This window comes from Sinocyclocheilus grahami, unplaced genomic scaffold (assembly GCF_001515645.1).
Source record: "Sinocyclocheilus grahami isolate Dianchi unplaced genomic scaffold, SAMN03320097.WGS_v1.1 scaffold75.1, whole genome shotgun sequence".
NCBI lineage: Eukaryota > Metazoa > Chordata > Actinopteri > Cypriniformes > Cyprinidae > Sinocyclocheilus > Sinocyclocheilus grahami.
This window is the reverse complement of record NW_015505254.1, coordinates 1,214,979-1,231,986: the sequence shown is the minus strand read 5'-3', so window position 1 is coordinate 1,231,986 and position 17,008 is coordinate 1,214,979. Positions and strand designations below refer to the sequence as shown.

General features: G+C 38.3%; 2 protein-coding genes across 2 annotated transcripts; one reads left to right on the top strand and one right to left on the bottom strand.

Annotated features, from left to right (window-relative positions):
* Window positions 1-414: 414 nt before the first annotated feature.
* LOC107585870 (zinc finger protein 692-like) lies at window positions 415-9,197 on the bottom strand. The gene is given in 13 exon segments (XM_016273039.1): window positions 415-1,072; window positions 1,254-1,353; window positions 2,206-2,320; window positions 2,481-2,559; window positions 2,814-2,864; window positions 3,574-3,678; window positions 3,757-3,834; window positions 3,925-3,994; window positions 4,447-4,740; window positions 4,743-4,919; window positions 5,264-5,295; window positions 5,661-5,848; window positions 9,077-9,197. Coding segments are annotated over 13 exon segments (1,626 nt in total). The 5' UTR covers window positions 9,131-9,197; the 3' UTR covers window positions 415-789.
* Window positions 7,274-13,448, top strand: LOC107585869 (leupaxin-like). Its single transcript, XM_016273038.1, has 9 exons — window positions 7,274-7,354; window positions 8,280-8,404; window positions 8,953-9,005; window positions 9,141-9,240; window positions 9,406-9,669; window positions 9,755-9,928; window positions 12,534-12,615; window positions 12,765-12,913; window positions 13,116-13,448. The coding sequence occupies exons 1-9, from the start codon at window positions 7,342-7,344 to the stop codon at window positions 13,380-13,382; spliced, it is 1,227 nt and encodes a 408-aa protein (XP_016128524.1). The 5' UTR covers window positions 7,274-7,341; the 3' UTR covers window positions 13,383-13,448.
* Window positions 13,449-17,008: the final 3,560 nt, after the last annotated feature.

Sequence of the window (17,008 nt, the reverse complement as noted above, 5' to 3'; positions counted from 1 at the left end):
GTTCAATTTCATGAGGCAACGCCTACCTGCCAAAGACAAGAGTCATTGGATAAAGTGTTTGTCAATCAAAGTAAGCCTTTACAAAAGGCGGGAACCCTTGAGTTCGATTATTGTGAGGTATGCAAATTCATTTCTTTTCCGAAATTCATGAAGACAAACCGCTGTCCAAATGGCCACAAAACTCAGCACAAAAGCAAATTTGGCAAAGTGCGCATCAAATAGTTTCTGATAACTGCGATTTATGCATTTGCACAGGAAAAAAAGAAATACAAATAAAATAATAAAAGAGCAAAAATGTATTTTTGACGTTTTTTAAAAGCAGCACACAATTCCATCACAAAATTATACATATCAAGTTCAGTCAATAATTGAAATGACACAATGTCACAGTTAATCATATTTATATGTGCCAAAAATTTAAAAGCAGTTTCAATACATTGACAATTAATGGGTATTGACCATATTATTAAAGGCTCATAGTTACCCATGAGCAATGTGTGATATAAGTTAATGACAAATTTAATAATATTAAATTATTATTCATTAATACACTGACCTTAGTATGCTGATTTAGGTCATTTTACATAAATACAGCCTCTGCATGATGGCAAAACAAGACCTATTTATACTTTAAAAACCACCAAAAAACGAATTAATGTCTCAGATATGCATCACATGGTAATTTCTCAGCTTTCTTTATTAATACCAATTAGCCACACAGCAGAGTTTGCTCAAGGTCAAGGATGCACAAATTGTTTCATATTTAATCAAAACACTACATAACAAATGTTATTCTACAGCAGTGTGATTCTTGGAAGCAGAAGGGGAAGATCCGCTGTGCCCCGAGGGATGTGGGAGTGGGTCAGACAGAGGAAGGGGAAGAGTCAGTTCCGGAGTGGGTGTATTATAGTCTGGGTGGCTCTTGCTACGGTGAGCCGTGACATTGTCTCTCTTTTCAAAGCGCCGACCGCAAATCTCACAGGGGAACTGGTAGGTGCGCTCAGCATTATGCTTTCGCATGTGCCAATTCAGAGAGGCTTTCTGTCGACAGGTAAAGCCACACACCTCACACCTAAAAAAGAGAGACGGTGCGGGTTATATCTGGAGCTGAAAATTGTAGTAGCAAAGCCTTGAGCAATATAGTTGTTCTGTTAAATATTGATGGGATGTTCATGTAAAAATTAGTTTGGGAGTTACAGAAGCTTTGGTATAAACAAAGGGCCTAGTGCATGTGTGTGTGGTGAAACTCATACTGCAGCGGTTTCTCTCCGGTGTGTATCCTGCGGTGGATGATCAGGTTACTGCTGGTTCGGAATGCCCGGGCACAGAACTCACAGATATAGTCTCTCTGATCTCACACACACAAATAATCATAAAGAGAGAACCACAGCATGAAAAACACTAATTTACTGTACTTGTCCAGTGGTTTTGCTTGCGGAAACAGATTTTACATTGGACAACAAAATTAACAATATTCCAACAATTACAACAACAACATTAATAGTATTAACGTTATATTAAATAAGAAAAACTTGAACATTACATTATTATATTTTCTTGTTTTTGAGGAAATTTTTTGGAACAACTTTATATTAAGTGTCTCTACCTACGATGTACTAACATTTAAAATAATCATTTGATACAATGCGCTTATTTTGTAAGTACATGTTTTTATATCGTACTTATATTTTAAAATACCTTAAGGTAATTACATCTGTAATTAATTTCTGTAATTACATCTAAGTACACTGTTGACCCAAGCCTATCCCTAACCTTATCCATTTTGGCACCTCTTTAATCTTCTACCAAATTAACTGAATGAAATATAGATGAATTTGTGTCAAAATGCAGTAGAGTCTGATTAGATACCCCGCCTTACAACAAAAGTAAGGCAGTAAGGCAGTAACAACAAAAGACATGGGAAGTGTTTTCTTCTTTCTTTTAAAAGTTAATAAACCTTTTTTTTCATTCTATTATTGCATTCAGCATTGTTGTTTATCTGCAAAACAGACCTATATCCCACAAGCTGACAACCACTGGATTAGAAGAATTTAATTACCATATTCATTTTTACCTGAATAGACTAATGTTAAGATACTGTCTGAACATATCAATGCATGCATATACTCAAACATATAGTGCCTGTCCAGAAGTACACTGGATGACATTTATCACAAATATCATTCATATGGAATAAAAACTCACTACTATGTAACTTCTCATGCTCCTTCAGATGCTTCTCAAAGCTGAATGACTTGCTGCAGGTGGGGTGCGAGCAGATAAAGGTCTTCCGCTGGAGATGTTGGTACTTGACGTGATGCTGTGGAGAAGAACAGATTGTGAGATGCTTTTCCATAAAACTTTTCTTATGGAGCAGTGCAGAATAATGGAAATTAGAGTTCTTCTCTCTCAGAGTTGTTTTAGTCCAGTAAAGATTAATGAATGTGTCATGGACATGTCAATACTGACTCAGCACTCACATTTAGATATTGCAGACTAGAGAAAATCTTATCGCAGCCTTCAAACTCGCAAGGCAAAATGACTTTGGATGTTGATTTTCTGTAAACACAAGAGATAAGTATCATCTAAATATGACGTTAACATATGATACAACAGGACATTCAAAATAAAACCATGGAAATATTAACAAATACATAAATAAATGTTCTAATATTTAAAATATACATAACTATCTATACATAAAAAACTATATAAATATAAAATACTATATAAATGTTTTTTTAAACCTATAGGTTGGTTTAAAAATATATATGAATCTAATATATTTATCTTGGTCAAATTAAAGAACAAACCGTTTTCTTTTGCCCCCCATCTGGGACACGTCATCTTTCAGTAACTGTGGCCTGGAGAGAAAAATGTACAGAACTTGTACAGGTTCCATTCAACTTATTTAGAATCAAAATACAGAAATATGTGCTGTTAGACAAATCACCTGATATTTTTAAAGGGTTAGTTCACCCAAAGATGAAAATTCTGTCATTAATTACTCACCCTCGTGTTGTTCCAAACCTGTAAGACCTTCGTTCAACTTCGGAACACAATTTAAGATATTTTTGATGAAATCTGAGGGCCGTGTGACATCAGTGGTTCAACTGTAAAGTTACGAAGCTACGATAATACTTTTTTGCGCAAAGAAAACTAAAATAATGACTTTATTCAACAAATTTTGTCTCTACTGCATCACTTTGGACGCACGTTCACGACAGTACCATGACGCGATACTCATGATACTCCACATGTGACGCAGTAGAGACGAAAATGTGGAATAAAGTTGTTATTTTTGTTTTCTTTGCGCAAAAAAGCATTCTCGTAGCTTCGTAACTTTACAGTTGAACCACTGATGTCACACAGACTACTTTGTCGATCATCTTGGTACTTTTCTGGACCTTGAACGTGGTAGTTACCTTGCTGTCTATGGGAGGGTCAGAGAGCCCTCAAATTTAATCAAAAATATCTCAATTGTGTTCCGAAGATGAACGAAGGTCTTACGGGTTTCGAACAACACAAGGGTGAGTAATTAATGACAGAATTTTCATTTTTGGGTGAACTAACCCTTTAAGAGTTCCTGCCTTTTTGTTGGCATTGTGTGTCTCAGGAGGATCTGCTTTACTCTGGGTCCCTCTGTTGGTTAAATTCAGCACTGCAACTTCCTCATTGCTAGGAAACAGAGAGTTCATTTAACTTATGTCTTTTTCAGTCATTAAGTGTTTCAGTACAAATGAATAGCGCACATACATATCGGTGGGACTTTGGTTTTCAATGGAAACTCTTGCAGGTCCATCTCCTGTAAGCTCATCGCTGTCTGCTGGGGATCTGACTGTCAGAAAAAAAATCAAAGAGACTTAAAACTGAAACAAAATATTGTAAATACAACTAAACAACCAAATATGCAAAGATAAATACCCATGATCTGAATGTAAAAAGTAAACAGCCATATCATTTCCTTCCTGTGTCCCAGGAGTCATTGTAACACCTTAACACATGGTTGTAGTAAGTCCTTGAATAACAAAAACAGCATATTTCTTTGAGAAAAATACTTTAAAACAGTCACCTGCATTCTTGTTTTCCCTAAACATTTCAGACCTTGTCTTGTGTTTCTGTTCTGTGTCATTTGTGGTAACTTCAGCATTTTCATGGAAACTCTTGCAGGTCCATCTCCTGTAAGCTCATCGCTGTCTGCTGGGGATCTGACAGTCAGAAAAAAAATCAAAGAGACTTAAAACTGAAACAAAATATTGTAAATACAACTAAACAACCAAATATGCAAAGATAAATACCCATGATCTGAATGTAAAAAGTAAACAGCCATATAATTTCCTTCCTGTGTCCCAGGAGTCATTGTAACACCTTAACACATGGTTGTAGTTAGTCCTTGAATAACAAAAACAGCATATTTCTTTGAGAAAAATACTTTAAAACAGTTACCTGCATTCTTGTTTTCCCTAAACATTTCAGACCTTGTCTTGTGTTTCTGTTCTGTGTCATTTGTGGTAACTTCAGCATTTTCTTGTTGTTGTCTGGTCTTTAATCCAGTCACCACTTCTTGTCTTTCTATGTCTGTCTCCTTCAGCCGCCTCCTGCCTCGTTGTTTGAGTCTCTTTGGGCTAAATGCAGTTCTATCACCTTGATTTTTCAATGTCATTACCTTCTTAAGAGGAGACCACAAAAAATGATGTCCATTTTCGCAGGTGTATTTAAGACACACGTCCACCTCAGATGAGTTTCTCTTGTCCCTGCTACATGAGAGCTCTGACCTCGCTCTGTTGTTTTTTTGACAGTGCCTGAATGCAGGACAGGGGGAAGAGGGCACGTCTGTCCATGGTTGTGGACCAACAGGATGAGTTCCTGCAAAGACTCCTTGGTAGTTGACAAAGTCCTTGTCTCTCCTTTCCCATCACCTAAAGAAGCCCAATGTATAACCAGAGTAGACATTTAACATATATATATATATAAACTCCCTTAATGTAATACATTTTTCTGAAAACAATATCTTAAGTAATTTTCCTTCTTAAATAAATGCATTTTTATTTAGGAATTTTCAAATACATGTAAGACAAAAACACTAAGAAAGAAAGTTTTGATTTTTTTGAATGTTTAACAACACAAAATATGTTTTATTTCGTTTTTAAGAAATCATAGAGGTTAATATACTTGATAAATGATAAAGTATTATAGAATCAATTATGTCAGCCTTGTTTTTTGTTGGTGTGCTATGCCTTTAAGGAGGGAATCTGGGGTTTACCTGAGCACTTGATACAAACTCTTGAAGCATAGCTGCAAAACATAAAGCATATGTCATTGTCAGTTAGACCACATTTTATCTGTAATGCTTCACACACCACTAAAAGACCTGGCTGTTAGCCAAACCTCAATATGTTTAGAACTCCATCAACCACAAGTTCATCTGTGCTTTTCTGTCTATAATTTATTTTAAGCTCACTCATAATTCCTGTCTTTTCCCTGTATGATTTGGAGTTGGATCAGAACTGGAAAAAAATCTGAGTCTCATCTTCAAAGCCAGAATCAACAACTGCAGATGCAATTCAACAGGAATTCTAGAGCGCGCATCCAGCGAACTGTCATCTAGTGGGTCTAAGGGTAACTGTATCTCTCTGCAGAACAGGATGACTGTATTATACCTCTCCAGCAGATGCTGAGCGAGCTCTGAGTGATGAGAGAAGCCCAGTTTCTCTTTGAGCTGACCCCAGCTCTGCAGACACGAGCCCAGCCGCACGCGAGACTTACTCCTGCGGGCATCTAGCTCCCTTCGCCGCTGACTGCGCTGAGTGTCTTTAGAGGATGACATTACACTGCCACTCAAACGACACTGAAGATGGAGAGAAAAATCAGGTGATGATAATGAGAGGTTTGTATGTCCGTTGCTGTAGTACAAATGTGGATTGAAATCATCAGACAGATGAATTGTTTAATAAATGGCAATCATTGGTTTCCAAAATGTCACATTCGCAAAAGGTATTGAAAGAGCACTGTAATGGTTTTAATTAGTTACAGCACAACTGCATAAATAAAGGGCTACCATACTAATTTATTAATATTAATCCATTATGACTACTGTATTATGACTATTATGGCTGTATTATACTCATTATGACTAATACATTGAATCCATATCATTTAGACATAGTTTTCTGTATTTTTTTCATAGAAAATGAATAGAATATAAAACGGTTCATATAAAATCTAATTGATATTGAGTCGAGGTTGACTATTATGTTATGAAACATTAAATGTTTTGTTGGAAAACACACATTTAAAAATTTGCACTCTGTTCATGGAAAGTGCCACCAGCAGCTGCTCTCACGCCTCAATTTATGTATGAGCATAATATGTCTTAAGCTGACAACTTGTAAGTAGCAGGAAAGAAACCACTGACATACATTAGTTAAGACCCTGAGCGATCGTGTTTGCGGGGCCCACTTGCTCAAACTGTTGCCCTTTTAAGGAGGACCCGCTCAGTCGATCAACTCAGTCTATCGCTAAATTCTGTATAAAAAGCATTAAAAATATCTCGCGTTGAAAAAGGTGCTACACAGAAAATTATGAATATTGGCTGAATTCATGTTCTCAGTGCGATTATGTGAAATATGTCATCACTTCCAGAGTATTATGTCAAGTGAGCTGCAGAAACAGAAAGCAAATCGGAAGTTTCCTATCCCAGAAGTCTTCGCGGCACAGCTAGGGTCTATGGGAAATGTAGTCCGAAAACAAACATCTGCGCGATATTATCATTTTATATAATAATTCAGTGTTTTAAGCATTAAAAGGCTTGATCTAAGTTATTTCTAAGAAGTTTAGTTGTGCAAACAAAATAACAGAATTTATTAATATGCACATTGTTTACATTTCTTAAGCAAACTACCTTAATACACTGTGTGTCATGATTTCAATAGCCTATAATTTACACATTTAACATCTTCAATAATTTTCTGAAATATAGACTAAGTACACTTGGTTTTGTAATACCACTACATTTATTACTACTACAACTAGGCTAATAATAGTAATAAAATTAAAGTATTTGAATAAATGGGTACACACTCTCATCTAATTTCTATAATAGGGCCCACACAGCCACTAAAAACATTCAAAGTTCCTGTTAGCAAACGGTAGCAAAAATGCAACGGGGTGAAAGACATGAGATAAGGAGTGTAACGACGAGAACTCAAAAAGGAAGCAACATCAGTTTGACATGTGAGACTGGGCTCAACCCACAGCTGCATGCATCAGATCACCCTACCACACATCACTAGAAACACACAACGCACACTGCTTACCTCTCATCTCACAGCCCAGACCACAATGGACGAACTCGGTGAGTTGTTCAACTATATGTCTATTCTATGTCGTTAACAATAGTCTTAATAACAATAACAATAGTCTTAATCAGTGTAAACATATTTGTAATCCAAAGACTGAGATGATTATCTTTATTTTCTATCATTTTACTACAATTCTCTGGTAGTCTCATTTAGACTGTGACCTATAAATGCAAGGAGGTATTTTTGGTATGAGAATTTTTCTGTGACTGTTTCAATGGTTTACTCATATTGGACTAAAACACTCATCAGCATGCCACACATTTCAATGCGACCAGTGCATTATCAGTTTCGACACTGATGCTGCTGAACCAAACAACAGCATCAGTGTAGAGTCCCTGAAGATGTAACAGGATGTAACAGGTTTGAATATAGGTTTATACCCAAGCCATTCTAAGAGACAGTTTGAAGTGTTGTCATCCAATATATATATATATATATATACACACACACATTTATATTATACATTTTTTTGCTGGTAGCACTTTGGTATACTAAGGATTTATTTTTCTTCTCTGCATGTCAAAAGTAATGACTCCTGTCACTCTTAAGAATAAATTGATGTTCTTGTGAAGGATTTTTTTTAAGCTCCCATTTTTCTTGGTATTTTGACAGAAGTGAGTCAGATAACCCATGTCTATATTTCTATGTCAGCAAAAAGCGTGGCAAAAGTTTGAAATTCATGTGTTTGTTATTTTATGTTCTGCATCCGTTGCGATGACAGCGACGTGTCTTTTCACTTCCTCAGGAAATGGCACGGATTGCTAATGTACAGTGGCTTTCCTTTAGTTCAATCATAACCATGATTACTTCAGTGCAGTATTTTTATTTATTTTTTGGTCAGTGTATGTGTCAAAGTTTGTGTTCAGTGTTCACTGATTTCAGTGCAGGTGTTTCACATGTGTGAATTTGATATTGCAGACATGCTTTTAGAGGAGTTGGCTCAGAACTCCACCCAGACTTCAACTGTTCCTGCACCCATTCCACCCAAAACTCTCCAACTGGGAGCCTCGGTTAAAAGTAACAACACAACTCAGCTTGAACAAGTAATTACATTTCAGGCCAATTCATTTTCAAATTGATTTTAAACAAGAACTTGAAAAGCATTACAATTTCGAAAACAGTTTGGGGCTGGTAAGATGTCTCTTATGCTCATATTATTACAATTTTATATAACTTTGAATATATTTTGAAGTATAAGTTATTCTTGTGACAACAAAGCTGAATTTTCAGTAGTCTTTACGCCAGTCTTCAGTGTCACATGATCCTTCAGAAATCATTCTAAAATGCTGATTTGTTGCTCAAGAATCTGATTATCATCAATGCTGAAAACAGTTGTGCTGCCTCATTTTTGTGGAAACCATGATGCATTTTTTCAGGATTCTTTGATGAATCGAAGGTTCAAAAGTAGTATTTATTTGATATAACATTATTTTGCTGTCACTTTGGATCAATCTAATGCATCCTTGCTGAATTAAAATATGAACTTCTTTAAAAAATAACATCTTACCGACCCCAAACTTTGAACTATTAAATATCTACAGTATTTAGTCCCAAACTGAGCCATTCTTATGTCTTTCTCCTCCCATTGCAGACTGAATCCTCTAGATTTGTTGCTGGTCCAGGAAATACAAGTAATCCCTACAGGTATACCCACCTCCCTCCAAAGTCTGGAGTAGAAAGAGCCTGTCCATTGACGTATCTTATTTATAAAATACCTTTTGGCATACTTTGTGTCCTTGGAGGTTCAGCAGTTCAATAAGAAGAATCATCTTTTTCTAGTGTGGTTCCAGTCCCCGTGGAGGCCGGAGTGATGAGTCCCGGCACAGCTACACGAGAGCTCGAATCCATCATGAATGAGCTGCTAGGGCTAGGCCTGGAGGTGAGCGAAACATGCATCAGCTGCTGTATGTTAAATCACTATTGCACATTATGAGTATCACCAGCAGAGGGCAGTATAAGCATATAAAGGTTCCTAATTTATGCCCCCCGTGTCAATTACTGAAAGAAAAGTCATTCAAATTGTCCAAAAATGCTTTTTGTATAGGTTTCAGAACCCACATCAAACCCACCTCCAATGGCTCACAAGTCAATGAAAGACAAAAAACCTGAGGAAACTAAAGAAAGTGATAGTGGAATGCAAAAAGAGGCTAAGAAACCACAGCATCCTCCCCTGTCAGAGAAACTATCCAAGAATGTGGATGCTATAGATGACTTGCTGGGCTCTCTCAGCTCAGACATGGAGAAAATGGGGGTCCGCACAGCTGCCAAAGGCCACTGTGCTTCTTGTGGCAAGTGTATAGCTGGGAAGGTACTACCAAGGGGCAGACAACAAACCTGCAAATTACTAAGTTTTCTGTACTAATAAACATGTCGTCCTGTATTCCAAACTGCAGATGATCACAGCTTTGGGTCAGGTGTGGCATCCAGAACACTTTGTGTGCACGGCCTGCAGGGAGGAACTGGGCACATGTGGCTTCTTTGAGAGAGACAGCAAGCCGTACTGTGAGAGAGACTACCAGAACCTCTTCTCCCCTCGCTGCGGTTACTGCAAGGGTCCTATTACTCAGGTGACCTGCCATCTCAGTCTCTATTTACAGTAACAGAAGTAATTGTGAATTATAACAAATTCTAGTAAACCAGATTATGAATTATTATAGCATTATAAGTAAACAATTAATAACCTAAATGTTTATACACACACCATTCTTTATTAAAATCATATTTACAATTTTTTTTTATTCTAAAAATAAAATAGTTTTTATTACATATGTGGCATCCAGAACACTTTGTGTGCACGGCCTGCAGGGAGGAACTGGGCACATGTGGCTTCTTTGAGAGAGACAGCAAGCCGTACTGTGAGAGAGACTACCAGAACCTCTTCTCCCCTCACTGCGGTTACTGCAAGGGTCCTATTACTCAGGTGACCTGCCATCTCAGTCTCTATTTACAGTACTAGTACTATTATATTTGTCAGGGATCTGGAAGGAGGACCCAATTGCAGTGAGAGTAACAAGGGTTTATTGACTAAACAGATCAATACAAAAGGGTAGTGAGATGCACAGGTGATACCACAACAGGAACACAAACCGAGATGGCTAGGGAAGGCCACTGGAACAGCCTCAGACATGAACTGGCAGAGTACTATAGCAGCAGAGGCGGCAAGACCAGGCCAGTGGAGGGACCAGAGCAAGGCACCAGACAGCGGAGCTCAGATACTTCTTGACCATAAACGCTGAAGCACCCCAGACACCAGGCAAGGGAACCAGTGGACAGGAACAGATAATATATAAATATATTTGACTCTTGTCTGAATGTATGCTACTGTTAGTGATTTTGTTTATTATATATACACACTGTCAGGGATCTGGAAGGAGGACCCAATTGCAGTGAGAGTAACAAGGGTTTATTGACTAAACAGATCAATACAAAAGGGTAGTGAGATGCACAGGTGATACCACAACAGGAACACAAACCGAGATGGCTAGGGAAGGCCACTGGAACAGCCTCAGACATGAACTGGCAGAGTACTATAGCAGCAGAGGCGGCAAGACCAGGCCGGTGGAGGGACCAGAGCAAGGCACCAGACAGCTGAGCTCAGATACTTCTTGACCATAAATGCTGAAGCACCCCAGACACCAGGCAAGGGAACCAGTGGACAGGAACAGGTCAGGACAGGACCTCTAACACCACAACAAGACAAAACATAGCTCCACAGGAACACAAATTACTCCAAGACAGGCAAGAGAATAAACAAAAGGACTAATTAAAAAAAATGAACCAACACAAATAACTAAATATCAACCAAAAATAAAATAAAAAAAATGAACAAAAAAATCAGGACTAAGAGAAGTAAATGAATACTAAAATAAAAGCAAAAAGACAAAAACAGACCACATCCAAAAACAAGGAGCAAGACAAGAACATAGAATTACAAGAGACCAGACTAGCGCACAAGAGCAAACAGACAGGAACACATAATCAGCCACATCCACAGACAGCAACAGCGACAAACACAGTGAGGAAAAGAATGACCCCAAACCAGCAAAGACAATAAGGCAAGGGGCACTATAAATAGGGAGGAAAACACATGAGGAACAGGTGAGAGCAATTACACTAACAAGGACTCAATGTGGGCTAACAAGAGGGTGTGGTAATGAGGAAACCAGGAGGCGGGGCTAAAGAAGCACATGGCTGAGAAATACAATCAACTAGGCAATGTGCTGACACAAGACAACATAAGCTGTGTCTCATTTAGAAGGCTGCACCCTCCGGAGGTCGAATCCTCTGGAGGTCGCATCCTCTGTAGGATGCATGTACGAAGTGTCCTCAACCTAGGATTAAAACGAGACGTCCTTCGTAGGACAGGCGGAAAAGGAAACCGGAAGTATCGCGTTGCTATGCCAACACATTTAGAGCATCGTTGCGCTCTCACACTACTTAAATGAAGGAAAATTATTTCTAAATTTGGAAAGTAATTTGAAAAAAAAATGCTTTTACTTGTTTTATTTTGTTCAATGTTTGAGGAGCTGCAGCCTACATACAGCAGGCATCTATTAGAGAAAAAAAGGAGGAGGTTATTAAAAACAAAGTTTATCCGTTTTGACCGAGGCGAATTAAGGTAAGTTGTAAACACCACATCTGCGCTTGTGTGTACGTTACATCTGCCGGCGCCGCCATTTTTCAAATTAACAACGGTTGTTCACGGCGACGCAAAGAATTGTGGGTTATCTGTAGCAGCGAAGGATACACCTCATGCATCCTCCGAATTCCTGTGAAAGAAGGTCGCATTCGAAGTGTCCTACTTGCTTTTCTGAAATGAGACAGCCTCGATGACGTATGCAGCCTTCGAATGCGACCTCCGGAGGACACAGCCTTCTAAATGAGACACAGCGATAGACAAGAAACAAAACACCAGACAACCAGAGTGTCAGGGCAAAACCCTGACAATATTTTTCCCCTGCTGTATACGACTCATTTTTGGACCTCAACCAGCTGAGAACTACTGCTAGACACAACAACTAAACTAATTAGAGTCTATATTTAAATAGCAATAAAATGCAATACTAACTTAAATAAATAAATGTGGAATGTGATTTTCAACTCTTTCACTTCCCAAACAAATGAATTATTCTAGCCAATCAAGCAGGTGATCATGTATTGTGTTTTGCACAGAACATTCTAACAGCAATGGATCAAACATGGCACCCAGAACATTTTTTCTGCAGCCACTGTGGAGATCTATTTGGACCTGATGGTGAGACAACTGCAGATTTATCAATTAAACTAAAACAATTTATCACCACACGAATGCCAAGAACATCCCACACTGCATTCTGTGCGTCAGCAGATCTGGTCGTCATTTGAGAAATGATCGTTTGTACTGAATGAATCTGTCTTTTCCAGGGTTTATGGAGAGAGATGGTAAACCATATTGCTCTAGGGATTTCTACCGCCTCTTTGCACCCAAATGCTCTGGCTGTGGAGAGCCAGTGAAGGAGAACTATCTGTCTGCAGCCAATGGAACCTGGCACCCTGACTGCTTTGTCTGTGCGGTGAGTGAATTAGTGGCGTTGAAGGCTGGAATGCAATACAGTCATGTGACTCACTCCTTATAAATAAGGAATATGGAGTCAGTCAGTCTGTACTATTGTGTGAGCTTCAAAGGTAAATTCTTCACCTGGCTAATCTATCACTCCAGAACATTCTTCTTCATTAAACGTTTCTTTAATACCCTCTTTCTGCATCTCTTTCCAGGACTGCCTGAAGCCTTTTACAGACGGTTGCTTCCTCGAATTGAATGGTCGGCCCCTCTGTTCCCTGCACTATCACTCCAGACAGGGCACTCTGTGTGGGACCTGTGGAGAGCCCATCTCGGGTCGCTGCATCGCTGCTCTGGACCGCAAGTTTCACCCTGAACACTTTGTGTGTGCGTTCTGCCTTCGGCAACTGAGTCAGGGAGTGTTTAAGGAGCAGGCAGGGAAGCCGTACTGTTCGGTTTGTCATACGAAACTCTTTGTGTGAAAAACGTGACGTTTCTCAAGCAAAATCAAGGTTTTAAAGCAGTGGTTCTCAAACTTTTTAAAAGCCCCCCACCTTCAAAATAATGTAAAATATACAAATAAATATAAAATAAACAAATTAATATAATAATATATTAGAAAATATATTATATTAATTAAAAAATTAAATTAAAAAACAATATTTAGTGAGGGAAAATAAACAAATAAAAATGTGACTTCAGTTTCCATTTCCATTTCAATTAAGATTATTTTAACATATTAGTATTTTTTTTATTTAAATACTTTAAAGTCACCCTGTGGCCCCCTGGGGCCCCCGTGTGCCCCGACTCCCTGATTGAGAATCACTGTTTTAGGCTACGTTTACACGACAAAGGTGTAGTCAAAAATGGAAAAGTATACACATATCCACGAAAACGGCCAAAAATGCTGTATTACGTATGCCAGGCCAGGCCAGTAGTTGGCGCTGTCACCTTGTTAGTAAACAGTACCTGTAGGGAAGTGACGATTTTATGATGTATATGATGCGTCTCCACTGTTGGTTGTAATATTTGTGAAGTAAATCCACAGTTTGCTGAAGAAACATTAGCAAACTCTTGAGCAGCAACAACAGTACCATGTACTCCTCCATTGTTGTGTATGTTTGTTCGCGCTTGCCTTTAAAGTCGTCACATACTGCGCATGTCTGCATACCTAACATGTACTACGCATGCGCATGACGCAAAGATTCCCGTATTGGGTGTTTACCAAGCGGCAACCTCCCGCTCTCTCTCGTGAAGCCAACAAGGAAGTGACTTAAACTGTAATTCATCAACTGGCTGCAAAAGGGAGTCAATCCCATAGACTCCCCATGTTAAAATCCCCAACTTTACAGCAGAAAAAAACATGTTTACAGCCTGGTTCAAAAAATTATTTTGGTCAATATAGCTATTTTTTGCTTTTTGCTGACTTTTTTTTATAACTCATCCGTTTAAATTATATTAAGCCTTAAAGTTCTGCATAATTAAGGGCGTGGCCACTTGAGTGACAGGTGGATTGCCGATGCGGTCCCCACCGGCGAGCTAGGTGGGCGTGGTTTCACCCCCTGCTCCCGCCTCTTTGCCCATTTTCGATTATCCGGGAGTGACGCGCTGCCAAGATGGCGACGGCCGGCTCCGCCCACTTTGAGCTTCAAAAACGCTCTTCAGAAATCTACGGGTGACGTCACTACGTCCATGTTTTTATACATCCTATGGTGTTTTCACAGAAACGATAACGGTGCCGTTTTCAAAAACTTGCACTTTGAAACCTGTTTTCAAAAATATGTCTGTAAACGGCCCCTTAGAAAGAAATAGCATGGAAGGAGTGATACATGCACCATTTTTTTTTTCTATTTTGTTTCAGGGAAAAAAATAAAAACTTTTTAGAGAATGCAAGTCAAATGCAAGACAATGTAAATTGTACTCAGAAAACATCTTAAAAATGTATTGTTTACTATGTTTTTTACAAAGTAAACTATAGCAATATGTTAAATGTCATTATTTAATTATATCATCACGTCACATCAATGAAGCTGTTGTAATACATGTTGAACAAAACAAAAAAGATAGTTAAAGATCTGAAATGTTCATAAAATTAAAAAAAAGGGATTAATTGTCTTTTACTCAAGTAGACTATGACATGAATTCAGTTTTGCTCTCATAGCATAACAAAACAAACATACATCTCCGCAGGCCTTTGAGGAGATTTCTGGGTAAATGCTATTGATGTACCATTATTTCAATAAGGTTTCTATGACTAAGAAGACTGAAGATCCTAATTAATTTAATACCCATGTGTTTTCATAGCCCATGCATTACAGTGACATCATGGGGACATTTTCTGTAAACATTCAAAAAGGATTAAATAACACCAACCATAATTTTCTTGCTTGAATATACATGAACTCTACAGAAGCCTGTTGATTTTGTTGTGTGCATGACAAGGTCACATGAGGGAACATCACTATAGGTATTGCTCAAGATCCCTTGATTTGTCAGCTCACTGCACTCAAGGTTCAGCCAGGCAGTAACTTAAGGATGTGCCTTCTCATCTTCAAAGAATGCTCTTTGATGGTAAGAGATGACAGCTGCTTCTTGGGAGGATGGGTCAAAGATCAAGATGTTTATCACACCATAACAGTCATGAACCACAAGAACAACCCACAGTGAGTGGACAAACACTCATACAGTATGTGGTGAAGTTGAGATTTTGATGCAGTGACTCAATCTAGCTTTTGCTTACCATAAATGACACAAATTCAGCCACAATACTTTCACTATGACAATACTATTACTGACATACAAGAAAGCACTCCTTTTATGTTTGATGTATGACAATCCCCTGTGACAACCCCTATCTCATATATACAGTATATATAGGGGAAGTCGTGGCCTAATGGTTAAAGAGTCGGACTCATAACCCAAAGGTTGTGAGTTCGAGTCTCGTACCAGCAGGGATTGTAGGTGGGGGGAGTGAATGTACAGCGCTCTCTCCCACCTTCAATACCATGACTGAGGTGCCCTTGAGCAAGGCACTGAACCCCCAACTGCTCCCCGGGTGCCGCAGCATAAATGGCTGCCCACTGCTCCGGGTGTGTGTTCACGGTTTGTGTGTGATCACTGCTGTGTGTGTGCACTTTGGATGGGTAAATGGATCACCATACTTGTCACTATATATATATATTGATTTTGTATTAAGTTAATTTAGATTTATAAAGTTTTAAGTCGTATTAATTAGAAGTTGTATTAAAGTTTGTATAAAGACTTTTAAAGCCAATTTTAAAAACTAAATGAACACTATAACATGTATTACAGCATTTTTTTAAATATCCCAAAACTACCAAATGGATTTTGTTTTTGTTCTTGTGTCAAATTTTGAGTGCTGAGAAAAAGCTCTGAAGTATCTTCCTCTCATAAATAGAAATTGGGAAAGAGCGAGAGAGAAAAGGGAAGAGGAACACAGAATGCAGTGGTTGGGAAGTAGTGTAAGCGTTGAGTTTATAAATCATGCTGTTCACTACTCTTTTCTGGTTTATGCAGACTGGATTAAAATACGTTGCTGTCACAAAACAACAGAAACTGCTCTCTTTCATATTCTCTTGCTCCCGCTTCTCTTTTTATTGTCCCATTACTCAAATAACTGCTAATCTAGCTCTAATATAGAGCTTCCTGAATGGGGTTTCTGTTTTGAACCACACTGCATACGACCTGAATTGTACTATCTGGGTCCATTTGATTTCTTTCCTTTTGATTTCTATATTCTATATTCTATATAGTATTTCATATTACTCTGGGTTTTTGATTCATATTGAATCAGACTTGTCTAGTTCAGTGAACTTGAGACTCACTTGGATCATTGAAACAACCAGCCACACAGTATTGGCTCCCATTTTTTATGGACAAAAAATGTAATGGAAGTCAATGAAAACCAAAATGGTTTGGTTGCCAAAATTTGGAAGAACGTAAGTCATCTCATTTTTGGGTAAACTATCCCTTTTACTGCTGCAATCAGTTCAGTGTTCAGTCAAATTCACCAAAGAATCTTTCAATGCATTAAAAATAATTGGGTCTCTAAGCAGATCTCGATTTCTTTGTGAGTAAGCCATCAAAT